General features: G+C 42.6%; 1 protein-coding gene and 1 long non-coding RNA gene across 2 annotated transcripts; one reads left to right on the forward strand and one right to left on the reverse strand.

The window, feature by feature from the left end:
- The first annotated feature begins 253 nt into the window (after positions 1–253).
- On the forward strand, positions 254–1392 carry LOC139434181 (uncharacterized). The gene is made up of 3 exons (XR_011643594.1): positions 254–306; positions 389–560; positions 775–1392. It is a non-coding gene; the product is annotated as an uncharacterized lncRNA (long non-coding RNA).
- Positions 1393–2370: 978 nt separating this feature from the next.
- Positions 2371–13691, reverse strand: LOC117449214 (solute carrier family 26 member 6-like). The gene is made up of 19 exons (XM_034086706.2): positions 13433–13691; positions 12510–12649; positions 11735–11845; positions 11484–11647; positions 11195–11359; positions 9592–9744; positions 9285–9367; positions 7855–8002; positions 6256–6369; positions 6069–6146; positions 5873–5968; positions 5662–5768; positions 5480–5549; positions 4501–4593; positions 4233–4343; positions 3781–4131; positions 3583–3637; positions 3240–3370; positions 2371–3142 (listed from the first exon to the last, which is right to left on the reverse strand). Exons 1-19 carry the CDS (start codon positions 13576–13578, stop codon positions 3116–3118), a joined length of 2343 nt encoding a protein of 780 aa, XP_033942597.1. The 5' UTR covers positions 13579–13691; the 3' UTR covers positions 2371–3115.
- Positions 13692–16141: the final 2450 nt, after the last annotated feature.

Genomic DNA, 16141 nt, shown 5'->3' on the forward strand with positions numbered 1-16141 from the left:
GTTTCTGGCAGGGAGGGATGTATGTCTTCCAGCTGTTTGACTACTACTCTGCCAGTGGCAATCACTCTGCTGTGGCAGGCCTTCTGGGAGTGTGTGGTGATTGCTTGGGTCTATGGTGAGATAGTGCCACACAATTACAAATACAAGAACGCAAACCGCTCAAACCAACAAACTATCACAAACATCCTGATGTCATTTCTGTCAGGCGCGGACCGTTTTCATGGATGACGTGGCTCGTATGATCGGCTATCAGCCCTCCCCTACATGAAGTGGTGCTGGTCCTACATCACACCTTTAGTCTGTGTGGTAGTGCTTCTCTGTTTGTTTTTATACACATTGTACCTTGTCTGTTGCAAACCACTGATATTTCTGCCTTTTTTGATTACAGTCAGTGTTCATTTTCCATGTGGTGAACTACAAACCCCTTACCTACAACACAGTGTACACCTACCCCCCTGTGGGGCGAAGTGCTTGGCTGGATATTGGCCCTTTCCTCAATGCTCTGTATCCCGGTCACCGTTCTCTACAAACTACTGCGCTGCAAAGGATCTTTTCGGGAGGTCAGTATGCCTGGATGCAGGCGTGTACACTCTCGCACATTCTCTTGTGCATGCGTTACTGTTTGTAATGAACAGAAATGTCTCCTTGGATACCGCCCATGCTCGCCTGTCTGTTATTTGCTCTGTTGATTTCACCATTGCTCATTAGAGAAGGCTGAAGCATCTGCCCCATAAACAGCTCACTGTCTGTATGCTCTTGTCTTTCTCCATGTAGCGCTGGAAGCACCTAACTACACCCGTTTGGGGCCGACATCACATGGAGTACATGGCCCCAGAGAGCGGGGCCAAACTGCTGCCCCCTGCAGGAACAAAGAGCACGCTTCTCTTTGAAAGTGTCATCTGATGAGCTGAGCCCCACTGAACACAGAGCCAAGCGTTGACGTCAGCACACACCATCTACACAAAATACATGCACACCACACAGGCCTGGTAAGAGCTAAGTGCAGATTGGTTACACATCCTCCACAGTTTGAAACCTGAATGGAGAAGCCCTGGACAAATGGACCAAAGATTAGATGGGAGAAGAACCGAAACACACCCACACCCATACAGTCATCACCACTGAAACACGCCCCTGCTCTGCTTTCTGACTCTACCTCGCTGACTCTCCCCGCTCTTTCTGCTCCCGCCTCTGTGCTGTCCCGTCTCGTCTTGTTCTGTAAGTGTGATGTGTCCAGTGTAGCTGCGATATCTTCCCTGTCTGTCCCTGTCTGTCATCCGTCCCTGTGTCATGCCATTTTGTGATGAGCAGAGACCTAAAAATACTTTAAAAATATTCTAATCGAAAGATCTACTGCTGATGTGCCATGGTCTGTATGTGTGTGTGTGTGTGTGTGTGGTGTGTGTGTGTGTGTGTGGTGTTGTGTGTGTGTGTGTGTGTGTGTGTGTGTGTGTGTGTGGTGTGTGTGTGTGTGTGTGTGTGTGTGTGTGTGTGTGTGTGTGTGTGTGTGTGTGTGTGTCTGTGTGTCTGTGTGTCTGTGTGTCTGTGTGTGTTCGGGCGTGTGCATGTATCTCTAAGGGGTGTTTGTTGGACCGTGGCAGGGGTGTCTTGATTTACATTGGACATTGTCTTTGGCCAAAGTTTGCTGCAACAGCTTCCATTTGTAAAAAAGAAAAGAAAATTATAGTTATCAAAAAGAGACCATCACCACTTCCAGCTATGTGTTATGAGCTAACTTAAGTATCCCAGTGTATTGTAGGGTCTGTGAATCAGTGTTAACAATATTTCGAGGGATGATTATCAGTATTTCCACTTAAGAGAAGGAGAGAAATGTAAACCTGAATTGTGCAGAGAGCAGGAGAATGTGTTGTGGGGAGGGGAAAGAGCCTTGATGTGAGGAAGGGAGCAATAAATGACCAGATAAAGACGGATGTAATGTGTTTTTTCTGACTTTTTATTTACAGTCTCATTCATACCTTGTCCAACTCTAGAAATGTTCCAAAACTATTCTGGTTGAATCGCATTTAATATGTTACACCGCCGGTATAAAAAACTAGTCAAACATTTCACAGATAACTTGACGTGTCAGGTAGAACAAATATGAACCGTAAGCACTCTTAACGAGAGTGTTCTGTAGTTTACAACACGACATTGTTTGCATTGGAGTGGTTCATCCAAGGAACCAATATTTAAGGACCCCTGACACACATTTCCGTGTTTTCTGCTGGTTGATAATTTATTAGTCCCATCCCACAAATTGAGACATAATAAACACAGGAGTAAATTATGATTATCAAAGTATTTCTTTTAAATTCCACCTTTTTGCAGACCTTTCAACACAGAAACATGGCCTTGAGCAAATTATTTTGGTGGGCTATTCAAATAATTATTTCCAATTATTTATGTCAATAATTAACACTGGATCCCAAAAATAGAAAAGATGTAAGAGGATTCAGACTTGTGAATACTAACCATAAAAACACCCACATTGTGTTTAAAAGCTGCTACGCCTACTACTGAAATGCCTATTACACCTTAACTGCTATTCAGTTCATTCTTCAATGTTTGTAAGTAATTAAAGGATTGATAAAGCGTTTCTGAGGCAATGGCCCGGCCATATATCTGCTGAATATTCACATGTTATTAATGTTTTCTGGAATATATTGTTGGTTCAACAATATAAATTGATAGACAGACATATGCTCACACATCGTGGCCCGTTTTTCACAACAACACCTCTCACATATGAGTTTCCCCTTACAGTCAACCTTTCACTCACTCTCTCACACAGGCTATAAATACAGTCTCCTATTCGTCCACTGTTACATTCTCCCACTCAACCCCCGCCCCTTCTCTGTCCCTCACACACGCCACGGAGCGGGAGAGCTGCAATGACGTATTGCCGGCTATCTCATTAGACGATATCATAAAAAGTCTGTTGCCACAGCAACGGCTCCCTGTATTGCCATGGCAACCAGCCGCCATGTCAAGGTGGTGCATTCTCCCCCACTGAAGGAGGAGGAGACAATGACGACCAATAGTGAGCAATGATACGTGCAGCAGCCTAAGAAGAGGAGGATGATGGAGAGAGCTGGAGCGGTCTGACCCCTGATGGTTACATCTGAGTGCTGTACGACACATCCTGAAAAAACATCAACATTTAGGGCTAGAGGTGAGAACATTTCAAAAGTATATCACAGCAATGACACGTGAAGTCATTTTGAAAGTGATGAACTCACAAGAACGAAGTCAGTGTCGCCCAGTTTCTTGAGAATGTGAAGCACTGCATCATGAACTGTGACAAACAGCCGGCTCTTTGGGATGGACTCTGAGAAGAAGCCTGCCGCCTCCAGCTGCTCCACGACACATGCTGATATTTGACCACACAGAGGCATGCATGACAATGAGGTCTGAACGCATTAGACGTAAAGTATTTGATCATAGAAATAAATATTTATGTCTGACTGATGTGTCGGAACAATGTGGCACCACTAAGCCGAGACCTTGACACATTCATTGTCTAAGCTCCATTGCCTTGACTCTAGGACATTAGGTTTGTCTTGTTGCGTCTAGTTTGCTCACCTTGGCAGCCTGCTAGATAGACGTCCAAATCAATCTCTCCAAAGTCTCTGAAAATCTGATTAAGAAAAGACAGGTATCATTTTATGTATTTTTGTGGGACATTCGTTATTTTAAACAATGCATATAAGAATGGCCTCCCCCTTCCCTGATGTGTTCACTTAGTTAAACATATGATGGTTAAATGAAATTAACACACACATTTTTCAAGGTCTTCACAGAGACGGTGTCCACAAAGCTGGTGGTCGAGATGTCCAAGATAATGCTGTGCGTGTCTGACCTGACAGCCCTTTCCTTTTCCTCATTTCCGCGCTGCGATACCTTGTTGATGCTGTTATCACCGTGGTAACCTGTTTCTGAATCTGAGTCGGACATGGTTGTGTCATGCTGGTAAGCCTCGTTTACCTGGCCTATACTAAGGCCATTTGTGGAGGTTTCTGTCAGGCCTAAGGCTACAACATCCCCCTGACTTTGCTCCTTCAGTCCTGCAGAGACTTTCCTCTCATTCATCTCTGAGAAAGTGTCCTTGGAGAGTCGGAGGACAGCTTTTCTCTGCCAAAAGGTAGAAACATTGGAAATAACATTTAGTGACTTATCAGTTTTATATAAAATATCTGATTTTTGAAACTAGACTGTCATTTAGGATATCATACTTGTTTTTTTGCCTCCTTTTTGGCTTTATTTTTCTCTTTCTCTTGTTTACGCTTTAGTTTCCTTTCTTGCTTCTTCTTTGCCGTCAGCAGCTTCCCGATTTCTATTCCACTCTGCACAAAAAGCCAAGCTTTGCATTAAAGAGAGAAAAAGGGAAAGTGAGACAAGTGAGAGCGATAATGAAAGCAATTAAGGGAGCTGTAGGCAGCGGACAGGGATTTCAAATGCAAGCCTGCACCCAAACACACTTCCACATTCATGGACACACACCTTCTCTTGCAGGGCCTCCAAGTACATCTCAGCATTTGTGTAGTAGATGGTTGTAGATGAACGGAAGATTTTAATTCCTGGAATCTCTTTAGCCTATAGGGACACAACATGAAGGAGAAGAGTTTTAAAGTGCTGTTCTGCTATGGTGTCCCACGGCCTCGGCATCCCAATGAGAAAACTCCCCAAAAGAGGCCCTTTCTGCTACCCGTTCATCTTGTACCTCCCTCAGGTATTGTTTGGCTAAATGGAGTTCTACCACCATTTAATGGGCACATTTCAGGGGGAAAATAAGGTTTTACATTTATATTTAGTTGTATATTAAAATGCAGATAAAGACATTGATGGTAAGATTACCAGAGTACCCAAAAATCAAATCTGTAAAATGATTTTTTGTGTTACTCACAGCATTGGCAAAATGACGTAAATCTATGCTAGAAGCGTTGTAAGGCTGTATCTCAGCTAAATGCTCAAATCAGCATGCTAACACTCGTAAAGCAGGTGTAATGTTGACCTGTGCACCACCTTCTCATAGTGTGTTTTTTTGTTATATTTGCTAATTAGCACTCAACCAAACAGTACAGCTAATCTTGATTAGTATGTCTTTAGTTGAGTTCTTCCAATACTTTGGTCATCATTGGAAACAATGTATGTCCCAATTGTGTGCCAATCATTCTGGTGATTGTTGAGATATTTGTTAGGATAACTTAAATGTTTGGAATGACTGACGTTGGCATCCCTCAGGCAACTCCGCTAAAATGAAACAACAATGTAGAATAACTATTTTCTTAAGAAATGTATGAACTGTTGACAGTGAACTCTGTAGATAATGAATCAGATATTTTATAATCTAAAAGAATGTAAAGCTATCTATATGGGTAAATACCAAAAGATTGGTGAGAAAAAGTGTGGTTGACCTTTTACTTTTCTGTGGATGATTATTATATTGTGTAACTTTTATTTGTCACAAAACCATTACTACCTCCTTGTAGGTATCTGTGTCCAGATACAGGTCAGTGCCTGACACGTTGCCCAAGATAGAGTAACGGGGTCTGAAAGGTATTTAAAATGACATTGTTATTGCAGCTCTGTGAAATTGTCATCAAAATCTGATATTGTGTTTACATATACATCTTTAATTAATAATAAGTAGCGTGTAGTTACAGTTGTGTCCTGAAGATGACAGTTAGCATGGAAAAGCCAACGGAGACAGCCAAACCCAGGTCCAGGTTGAGCAGGATGGTGCTTGTGAATGTGACCAGCCACACCATCTAAAGGTTAGCAGAAACACTGACAGTCAGCGGGGTCAAAGGGCTATTCGGTTAAAAAAAGGATAAACTGAGCAAAATGACTCTTAGAGAGGATTTAGTCGTACCAGGTCAACCTTGTTGGTCTTCCACAGCAGAGACACATCCAGGAATTGCTTAAACATGCCTTTCAAATTCACAAACACTATTGTGGATAAGACAGCCTAAGGAACAAAAACGCATACAGTTATATCGGTATGAACCCACAGCCTTATAGGGCATTAAAAAATATCTGCAAAGAGAGATTCTGATCAAGAGGGTTACCTTGGGGAGATGTGAAAAAAGAGAACCTATTTTCAAAACCGTGACGAGCACGATGACAGACGAAATCAATCCTGCAACCTGACAAAACACACACAAAAGTATTTAACATAAAAAAGCTCCAAGTAGGACATAATAATTAAATATAATCAGTGGTATTTGGGCCTTTTTCCCCCATATGTGTGTTTACTTGTGTCTTGCCCCCTGTGCTCTCCTGCACGAGGCTGCGAGACAAGGAGGAAGTCACAGAGTAACACTGAAAGAAGCCGCCGACAGTGTTACTGAGACCCAAAGCAACCAGCTCCTGAATAAAAGAGGAAGAGCAAAAAACACCACATTTAGGTTGAGAAACTGATGACAATTGTAACACTATTCATATCCTAGCCATTAGTGTACTCGTATATAATAGGCTGTTACCTGGGGTCAACAACAACGTTTAGTTTTCATTAATTTTGTGGCCGTGTCAACACATTTCTGCCAGGCTGAGAGCATTGCCAAGCTTATTTAAGACACACTTGATTGCATAAAGCTTGTTGAACATTAATTATTTAGGAGGCCAGCTCTTAGAGGCTGTGAGTGCTCCCAGACTGCCTCGCTCCAAAACAGAATGATCGAAGTCACATGCCTCCGCAAGTGTGAATAAGTCTGTGTGCTATAGACAAGAATAAGCTATTTTTCAATACTGACTATAGAGAAAGCAAAGGTTGTTAAAGGTTCTTTGTATGACTATTTCCTGGAGTAGACTTGATGTTCTAGCTAACGGAAGACCGTGCAGTTCAATCACAGGTCATGGTTTGGCATAAATAATGAATAATCAGAAGAGAAAGCCAAAGATAGCATCTTCATTATACATACAGTACGCTTCTACAGTACCCGTGATCACATTTATACTGTACACACTCTGTATCTACATTTTTCCAGATGTTAGTACACACAAGCAACACTTTATAGATAAACTGCAAAATGAACTTAGTGAAACTGCAACTATGTGTTATGCATGTATGTGTTCGGCTTTGGAGGGCTTTGTAACATGACGTTATGCCATGTGAGATGTTTGAGGCAATTAGAAATGGACTTATATTACTGGCTTAAATGGCCAACTCCTTTAGCCAACTTCTTAAAAGGTTTAGGCGATCAAATTTCAGTGCGTCATTACTATTAGGATATAATTATGAAATTGATGTTGCCTAATATGAGTTGTAGATGGAGACTATGGGGAAACAAGAGAAACCTCTTTTCTAAAATTGCACATAAATGCAATATGTAATCATTTCTTGAATGTAAAATCCAATTTGTAGAAAGTGCTTTTGAAAAACAAAGGCACACTTACATTCAAATTAATAATCTGCTCTTTACAGCTTTGAATCAATTGTGTTGTGCTCAGCATTAATATGACATACAGGCAGTTCTGTTGTTGCTCCTGTCACACTTTTATTGTTGCAATCGGAATCTTTGATAAAAATATGTATGTATTGACGTAGCTAATAAAATATCCACATAATATATATTAAAGTTTTTAATTGCTCTGTTGTTGGGGTGGGGCTTGATCCAGGACATTTGTCCATCAATGTGCCAGTGAGTCATGACCAACTGTGAGCGAGCAGAAGTCTAATATTAGGCCAATGTTAGACTATTCACTGCTAGCGCCGAGTCAGAGAGGAACAATTCAAACTCTCACAGATGTTTAATAGTACCACAGTGTGTGTGTGTGTGTGTGTGTGTGTGTGTGTGTGTGTGTGTGTGTGTGTGTGTGTGTGTGTCTGTTTGTGTGTGTATATGTATTCCTTACCTGGTTGCTGTCCACCTTGTAGCCATGTTTGAGGGCAAATGTTTTGCCCAGAGAAATGTTGATGGCGTAGCCCACAATTGCTATTGCAAAAGCATCACCTATCACATCTGTGAATAATGTGGCATCTGGGGCACGAGGGGCCTTAAGCCTGGGGCAGGAGGCAAAGATGAGTGGTTTAGGTTTTTATCACTTTTGTCTCGCTCAGCACACAGAATCCAGATAAACGAGTAGCTCTACAAACGGAAATGTCCCCTCTGTGGGACGGATGTAAGTATTCTGAAACAACTCAGGACATTTCCGCAGAGGTGGTTACATCTCTTGACATTAAGCATCATTATGTAATTACTGAACCATAAAATAACAGCTTCAAAAGATTGTACATTAACTTGTACAAGGGAGAATGGCGTCTCTGTTATTGCGACACTGCTTCCTGAACGGCTGTTCTTATACTAAGTAACTTTGGTGGGTCATACAATCTCCCAGGAGAAGAGCACACACTTTACAGTGTTTTGGAGAAACTGGATCACATTTTATTGAATACCATGATTATGAAAAGCTACTGGCTCACTCACTTAAAAACTCACTCATACTAAGACACTGACGCCCTGTTTTTATGCAGGCTGTGTCACTGTTAACAGCTTGATATCCCTCCCTATCTCTGTTTCTTATCCTATATCTAATAGAACTGCTCGGGTCTTGATAGATTGAGTGGGGAAGTTCATGAGATCTTTCTAGAGGGTTATCAAGAATCACTTTTATCCAATGATCTTTTCCCTCTCTGTCTGTGTCTGTGTATTCTCTTGTTCCGATTAACCCAGCCAAATATTTTTTCTTGTTTTGTATCTATATCTACGCCGGGATCCGGAGTTGAGGCTGATCCTCTTGCTGTAGTCCTGTGTCTTGGATCCTCTATCCCGAGTTCTGGATTAAGTCGTGGACGTTCGGGTCGTGGCTGAACCTGTCTCTGCGGTCCTGCCTTGGGTCTTGTCATGCTGCTTCCCTGATGGCTTCCACAGGATTGTAGCTGACATCCTCGTGGATTCATCTTCTTATTACAGACCCATGCATTTCCTAACATTCGGTCTATATGCTGTGTTTTCTCTGGAAGTTTTTCCTTGTACGATGTGAGGGTCTAAGGATAGAGGGTGTTGTTTTTCTCATACTGATATTCTGAACAATCTGTGCTGTTGTATTTGCTGTAAAGTGTCTCTACTGTAGGCTATTTTTATTTTATGTACAGCACTTTGGCTCGACCAAAAATCATTTATAAATGTGCTATATAAATAAAACTTGATTTGATTTGATTTGATATTATCTTCACAGCATGTGGTAATGTTGTGGTTGTGAATCACTTGTGATCTGATTCTTGTGAATAGCCTTGAATAGCTGTCCTGAATCTGACCTCTCTAAACACACAAAGTTAAACTTACCCACTTGGAATCTCTCCAACAACATCAATGTTATATTTACTTGTAAGGCCGGCAAAGTAGATAATGATTGTTGCTGCTATGATCTGTTAAAAACAGGAACAAGCAATTATTGTCGTATGTAGGGTAAATCATTATTTTCAGCACATGCAAGCCTTATTTTTTAAACAAGGACATCATTACTTCCATTGTGATTAAGATGCCCCCTGCTGGACCATTACATTAATGCAACTAAGTAAAAAAGAAAAGAGAGGAAACATCTAAGCATCTCTGCTTAGATGTTTCCTCTCTTCTTCTCTCTTTTACTTACTGCTATGATTTCTATTGGGATGGGCATAGGCAACTTCTGTCTGTAGCAGTCATTGATTTCTTTGACAACAATGAGAACAGAAAGCGCAACCAAGCTGACCACCAGCTCTGGCACTTTGGTCTCAGGCAGCAGCCGGCATATATCCACCAGAGTCTGTAAGAAAAGAGTTGGAGAGAGAAGGGGGAAAAAAGGGAGGAAGTTGAAATCTCATGTCACCTTGTGAAAAAGGACGGTCAATAATAGAAATGTTTAACAATACAATACCACTTTTTATGGTAGAGAGACTGTCAAACGTGTTTGTCTTTTTAACTCAAGCCCCTGATATTATATTTGTTGGTACTTTAATTTGTAGTATTATGAGCTGCTAATGCTGCTTCTCCCCACCAGAAAAATAACCCATTTACACCTCAAGCAGGGAAAAGAAAAAAAGATGATATCAGTAGACAGAAAATGTTCCTCTTTTTTTGGTTTTGTTTCACTGATTAAACAAAACAGGATATAATGTGTTAATAAGTCAACTTTAGAGGTGTTATAGAAGGAATTTGTAACCTTTGGACAGGGCAAGGCTAGCTGTTTCCAAGCTAACCTTTCCGTTAATTATTTGATTTGTTGACAGACAAACTATTAGTAACCTGCCTTTCAGTAACGGTAGCATACCCACCGGGCATTGTTGAATCTCTAGAAAGGTATTATATTTCACTATTATAGATTGTTGTGGTTTCTTCACAATTCATTAGCACCTAGAGTATACACCTACACTATAAACATCTCGCATCTATAATGAAGTCTTTAGTCAGTGATTTAGTTGGTTAGTCAGTTAGTTAGTTAGTTAGTTAGTTAGTTAGTTAGTTAGTTAGTTAGTGAGTTAGTTAGTTAGTGAGTTAGTGAGTTAGTTAGTGAGTTAGTGAGTTAGTTAGTGAGTGAGTGAGTTAGTGAGTTAGTGAGTGAGTTAGTGAGTTAGTGAGTTAGTTAGTTAGTGAGTTAGTTAGTGAGTTAGTGAGTGAGTTAGTGAGTTAGTTAGTTAGTGAGTGAGTTAGTGAGTGAGTTAGTGAGTTAGTTAGTGAGTTAGTGAGTGAGTTAGTGAGTTAGTGAGTGAGTTAGTTAGTGAGTTAGTTAGTGAGTTAGTGAGTTAGTGAGTTAGTGAGTTCCCCTATGACACTTATAATTCTTTTTTAGTTTGCTTGTTTGTGTTCTGTTGTAACTCCTGTCATGTCAGACTCCCATTTTGCTGGCCTTGTGTCAGTAGATCCTGTACTGTATACTGGTCCACTTCCACTTGTTTGCTGCAAGATTGTCTTTTGCCATGTGCCTAAGCTTTCTAGCGTTTTTGTATCTTAGCCTGCCAGTACCTGTGTTTGACCCGTGTTATGACCTTTTCCCCCGGACTCTGATTTTGCCTAGCCATACCTTGCCTTTTAAGTAATTCAAGACTTCAGTTTTTGTTTGAATCATGCTTTTGGGTTTTTATCCTTGAGTTGTGCCAAACTTGTATTTACTGCTGAGAGTTAATAACATGATCTGAACCTTGCCTACCCTCTGTTAGTCTATCAGTCAATCTCTTGTCAGTATCCGTATCCTGATTGTTAATGTCTTACATACTCACATAAATAAGGGAGAGTGGACCAGTGAAGCGAGCTGGCTTGACTCCAAAAAGGTACTTGAGCTGGGACACACAGACATGGCATGCTGACCCAGTGGTGTAGCCTCGAATCAGTGGTTCAGACAGGTAGGTGACAACGAAACCAAACCTCACCACACCTAACAAGATCTAAGTATGGAGAGAAAGAGAGAAATTATCAAAATGTGTAAAAGATTACATAAAAGGGTTGCTCAGTACTGTGATACAGTCATAAACAGTTTTATATATGGTCAGAATTTAAACACAATCACACCTGAAAGATTCCCGTCAAGACCGTGAGGGAACATGCTATTTCTACTCTGTGTGCATCTCGCGCATCAAGGTCTGTTCCGTTAGTGCCGTTTGCAGGAAAGTCAATGTCTGGTGCCAGCCTCTCCGTCACACTCCCAATCATGATGCTGATCACAGCAAATGTTCCTGAACATATAAAAAGTCAGCATTTTTGTTAAAGTTCTTTCAGTAATTTTTTATTTCTGCCACTTTCACACATGTTTTCTTAGTCACCTATGGAGATGTGTCTGGAAGTGCCAAAGATGAAGTAGACCAGAACCGGGTAAAGGGAGGTGTAAAGGCCAAATACTGGGCGTAAGGAGGCCAGAAGGGCATATGCCATGCCTGATTCAAAGAAAAAAAGCAATGATGTTACATATTTGGCCGTCAAAACACTCATAAGACATGTTGGGTAATGGACTAACTTTATTTCTCTCTGAGAGTAAGGAAAGATCCATACCACTAGCTGTTTATTGTAGAAAGCCTCAACCAGGAGACAGTTAGCTTAGCAAAGAGAGTGGAAGCAGGTTAAAAAGCTACCCTGGGTTTCCCAAAAGGTAAAAAAATAAGCTACTAGTACCTTTAAAGTTTACTGAATAATATCTTGTTTTATTATCCATGCAAAGATTGTTGTATTAAAGGGGAAAAAATAAACACTTGTTGATATTTATTGGCTATGAGCAGTGAGTTCTTGGGATATGGGGAAACAATAATTGGTCATTTTTACATTCAATTTGATTTCTAGAGCAAAAAAAAGCTTTGGAGCGGCTGGTGGGCAGACTTTGTTACATTTGTAAAGCACCATGCTGGCATTTTGTTTGCAGTCTTAATGCTAAGCTAAACTCAAACTCTCCTGGATTGAGCTTCAAGTTTACACACGTGGGTTATTTTCTCTTCTCAGTAAGAAGACAAGTGCATTTCCCAAAATGATAAACTATTTATTTAAAGTGACAAGTTTGCTAAGCTTTTGAATAAGCCCCCTTCAGTGTTCACATTCACACATACAAACCCTGTGGCAGATGCATGATGCCCACACTGCAGCCAGAGATCAGGTCCCCGATTAAGTTTTCTCTGATGGAGTAGTGAGGCAGCCAGCTGAGCACGGGGATCCAGCTCAGCAAGATGTGCTTCAGTCTGGGCACCGAACACCTGCAACAGCCATACATTTATTCATATTCAAATGTGACTGTTTTTACACTAGGGTTTCTGTCTAAAAAGTCACATAAAACATGTATATTGTAGTCCTTCATTCAAATTTCAGTGTGAGCACATTTGAATTAGTTTCCCTGAAGAGCGATTATCTAACATATTGAAACATTTTTAAAAAAAATAGCTTGCTTACAAAAAAAAAACAGATGTGCTAACAAATTCAAATATTCTGTGTCTTGAGAATTGGAACACCTGCTACATTTTTATCTTTATCTGCTGGCCTTGTAAAAAACGGACACATTGGATAACACCAGCATAGGCAACTTGTGACATCGAACCTGAGGTTTGTCCTTGTCTGCAAAACTGTAACTATATTTTAATAATCATTATCATAATTGAATAGTATATATTTAATCTTAGAAGAACGTGCCCTGTTTATATGATTGCTTGATATTTGTATTAAGAGTTTTATATGATGTGTCACAGGTTATCGTTCAACAATAAAAAACAGCTTAGTAAAACTGTGAACTTTGCTCATCCAATTACATAAAATGGTTGTTCAGCGTTTTCTTTTTTCAACAGCATTGTACTTTGAGATAGCAAAACAGTTACATGCACAAACTCATTCATAACAGATTCACTCATTCATTTAAAAGGTTGAGTGAGCAGTGAGAGGTACAGGCAAGCCTTACAGAGACATTTACAAGCATGCAAATACACATCTGCAAATGCATAAAGTTAATCCAGTTTTTGCACACCTCCCTGCATCTTCTCTTTCTTTACCTCAGGGACTCTTTCAGCCGTTCTCCCAGGGTTGGTTTGGTGGACCAAGTCCCTTTTTGTGCCACTTCATCCAGACGTAACTCATCCAGAACCCTCCTCTTCACAAAATACTCCCCAACGGAGCAGTCCTTCTTCTCCGTGTCCATGTCTAGACCAAATTCACCAGACCACCTAAAGCCGGTGTCCTCCTCTACTGTTTGTTGTTACAACACCACACATTGTATAGCAAGAGTCAAGCCTCCTCACCTCCTATACTGATTGACAGTGCTTGTTTTTGGATTGTGGGAGTGACTGTTCCTTTCCTTGCAGGAGAAGAACCACCAGCCCACATTTACCTGCTCTGCACACACACACACACACACACACACACACACACACACACACACACACACACACACACACACACACACACACACACACACACACACACACACACACACACACACACACACACACACACACACACACACACACACACACACACACACACACACACACACACACACACACACACACACACACACACACACACACACACACACACACACACACACACACACACACACACACACACACACAAGGATATGTGTGTATGATAGTGAATGTCACCTTTAAGTTATTAACTTGGTGAACAACACTTCAAACTGTAAGATAGAAAAAAATACCTCTTGTATTATCTTTGCACGAGGTCAATGACAATAAACAGCCATAGCTGATGGTGCATACAGATGTAACATGTAACATTCATTAATGCATGTGAATAATCCCACTGTGACTATTCTTTTTTCATAATATGAAAAAGAATAAAGTTTGTATGGTTTTAATTGTATGACACATCTCACCCGCAGACAGCTTGTGAGCCATTGAGCTACTGGCATTGCCCAATATGCTTCATGCTTTATGTCCATCCATCCATCCATCTTCTCCCGCTTATCCGTGGTCGGGTCGCGGGGGTAGCAGTTCCAGCAGAGAGCCCCAAACTTTCTTTTCCCTGGCGACATCAACCAGCTCTGACTGGGGGATCCCAAGGCGCTCCCAGGCCAGCGAAGAGATATAATCCCTCCACCTGGTCCTAGGTCTACCCCTTGGTCTCTTCCCAGCTGGACGTGCCTGGAACACCTCCCTAGGGAGGCGCCCAGGTGGCATCCTAACTAGGTGCCCGAACCACCTCAACTGGCTTCTTTCGACGCGAAGGAGGAGCGGCTCAACTCCGAGTCCCTCCCTGATGACCGAACTTCTCACCTTATCTCTAAGGGAGACACCAGCCACCCGGCGGAGGAAACCCATCTCGGCCGCTTGTATCCGCGATCTCGTTCTTTCGGTCATGACCCATCCTTCATGACCATAGGTGAGGGTAGGAACGAAAATGGCCCGGTAGACAGAGAGCTTTGCCTTCTGACTCAGCTCCCTTTTCGTCACAACGGTGCGGTAAAGCGACTGCAATACCGCTCCCGCTGCTCCGATTCTCCGGCCCATCTCACGCTCCATTGTTCCCTCACTCGAGAACAAGACCCCGAGATACTTGAACTCCTTCACTTGGGGTAAGGACTCATTCCCTACTTGGAGTGGACAGTCCATCGGTTTCCTGCTGAGAACCATGGCCTCAGATTTGGAGGTGCTGATCCTCATCCCAGCCGCTTCACACTCGGTTGCGAACCGATCCAGTGAGTGCTGAAGGTCGCAGACCGATGAAGCCATCAGAACCACATCATCTGCAAAAAGCAGTGGTGCAATCCTTACTCCACCGAACTGCAGACCCCCCCCCCCCACGACTACGCCTCGAAATCCGATCCATGTATATTACAAACAGGATTGGTGACAAAGCGCAGCCCTGGCGGAGGCCAACCCTCACCGGAAATGGGTCCGACTTACTGCCGAGGACCCGGACACAGCTCTCGCTTTGGGAGTACAGAGATTGGATGGCCCTGAGTAGAGACCCCCTCACCCCATACTCCCGCAGCACCTCCCACAGTAACTCCCTGGGAACCCGGTCATACGCCTTCTCCAAGTCTACAAAACACATGTAGACCGGATAAGCGTACTCCCAGGCCCCCTCCAGGATCCTTGCGAGAGTAAAAAGCTGATCCGTCGTTCCACGACCAGGACGGAATCCGCATTGTTCCTCCTCAATCTGAGGTTCGACAATCGGCCTGACCCTCCTTTCAAGTACCTTGGAGTAAACTTTCCCGGGGAGGCTGAGTAGTGTGATGCCTCTGTAATTGGCACACACCCTCTGATCCCCCTTTTTGAAAAGGGGGACCACCACCCCGGTCTGCCACTCCTTCGGCACTGTTTCCGACTTCCACGCAACGTTGATGAGACGTGTCAACCATGACAGTCCCTCAACACCCAGAGCCTTCAGCATTTCCGGGCGGATCTCATCCACCCCCGGGGCTTTGCCACTGTGGAGTTGTACTCCAGCTCTGCCTCTAACATAGAGGGCGGAGTTGTCGGGTTCAGGAGTTCCTCAAAGTGTTCCTTCCAACGCCCCAACACTCCATCAGTTGAGGTCAACAACGTCCCATCCTTACTGTACACAGCTTGGATGGTTCCCTGCTTCCCCCTCCTGAGGTGTCGGACAGTTTTCCAGAACAACTTTGGTGCCGCCCGAAAGTCCTTCTCCATGTCTTCTCCGAACTTCTCCCACACCCGCTGCTTTGCCTCGGCCACGGATGAGGCTGCTGCCCTTCGGGCCTGTCGGTACCTTGC

Source organism: Pseudochaenichthys georgianus, chromosome 7 (assembly GCF_902827115.2).
Source record: "Pseudochaenichthys georgianus chromosome 7, fPseGeo1.2, whole genome shotgun sequence".
Lineage (NCBI taxonomy): Eukaryota > Metazoa > Chordata > Actinopteri > Perciformes > Channichthyidae > Pseudochaenichthys > Pseudochaenichthys georgianus.

Excerpts from the sequence above, each read along its gene's own strand:
- LOC117449214 (XM_034086706.2), bottom strand. The coding sequence starts at position 13,578 with ATGGACACGGAGAAGAAGGACTGCTCCGTTGGGGAGTATTTTGTGAAG. Across the intron at positions 8,003-9,284 it reads GTTGGAGAGATTCCAAGTGG|GCTTAAGGCCCCTCGTGCCC; the intron begins GTAAGTTTAACT and ends CTCCTGCCCCAG. Across the intron at positions 6,147-6,255 it reads GCACAGGGGGCAAGACACAA|GTTGCAGGATTGATTTCGTC; the intron begins GTAAACACACAT and ends GTGTTTTGTCAG.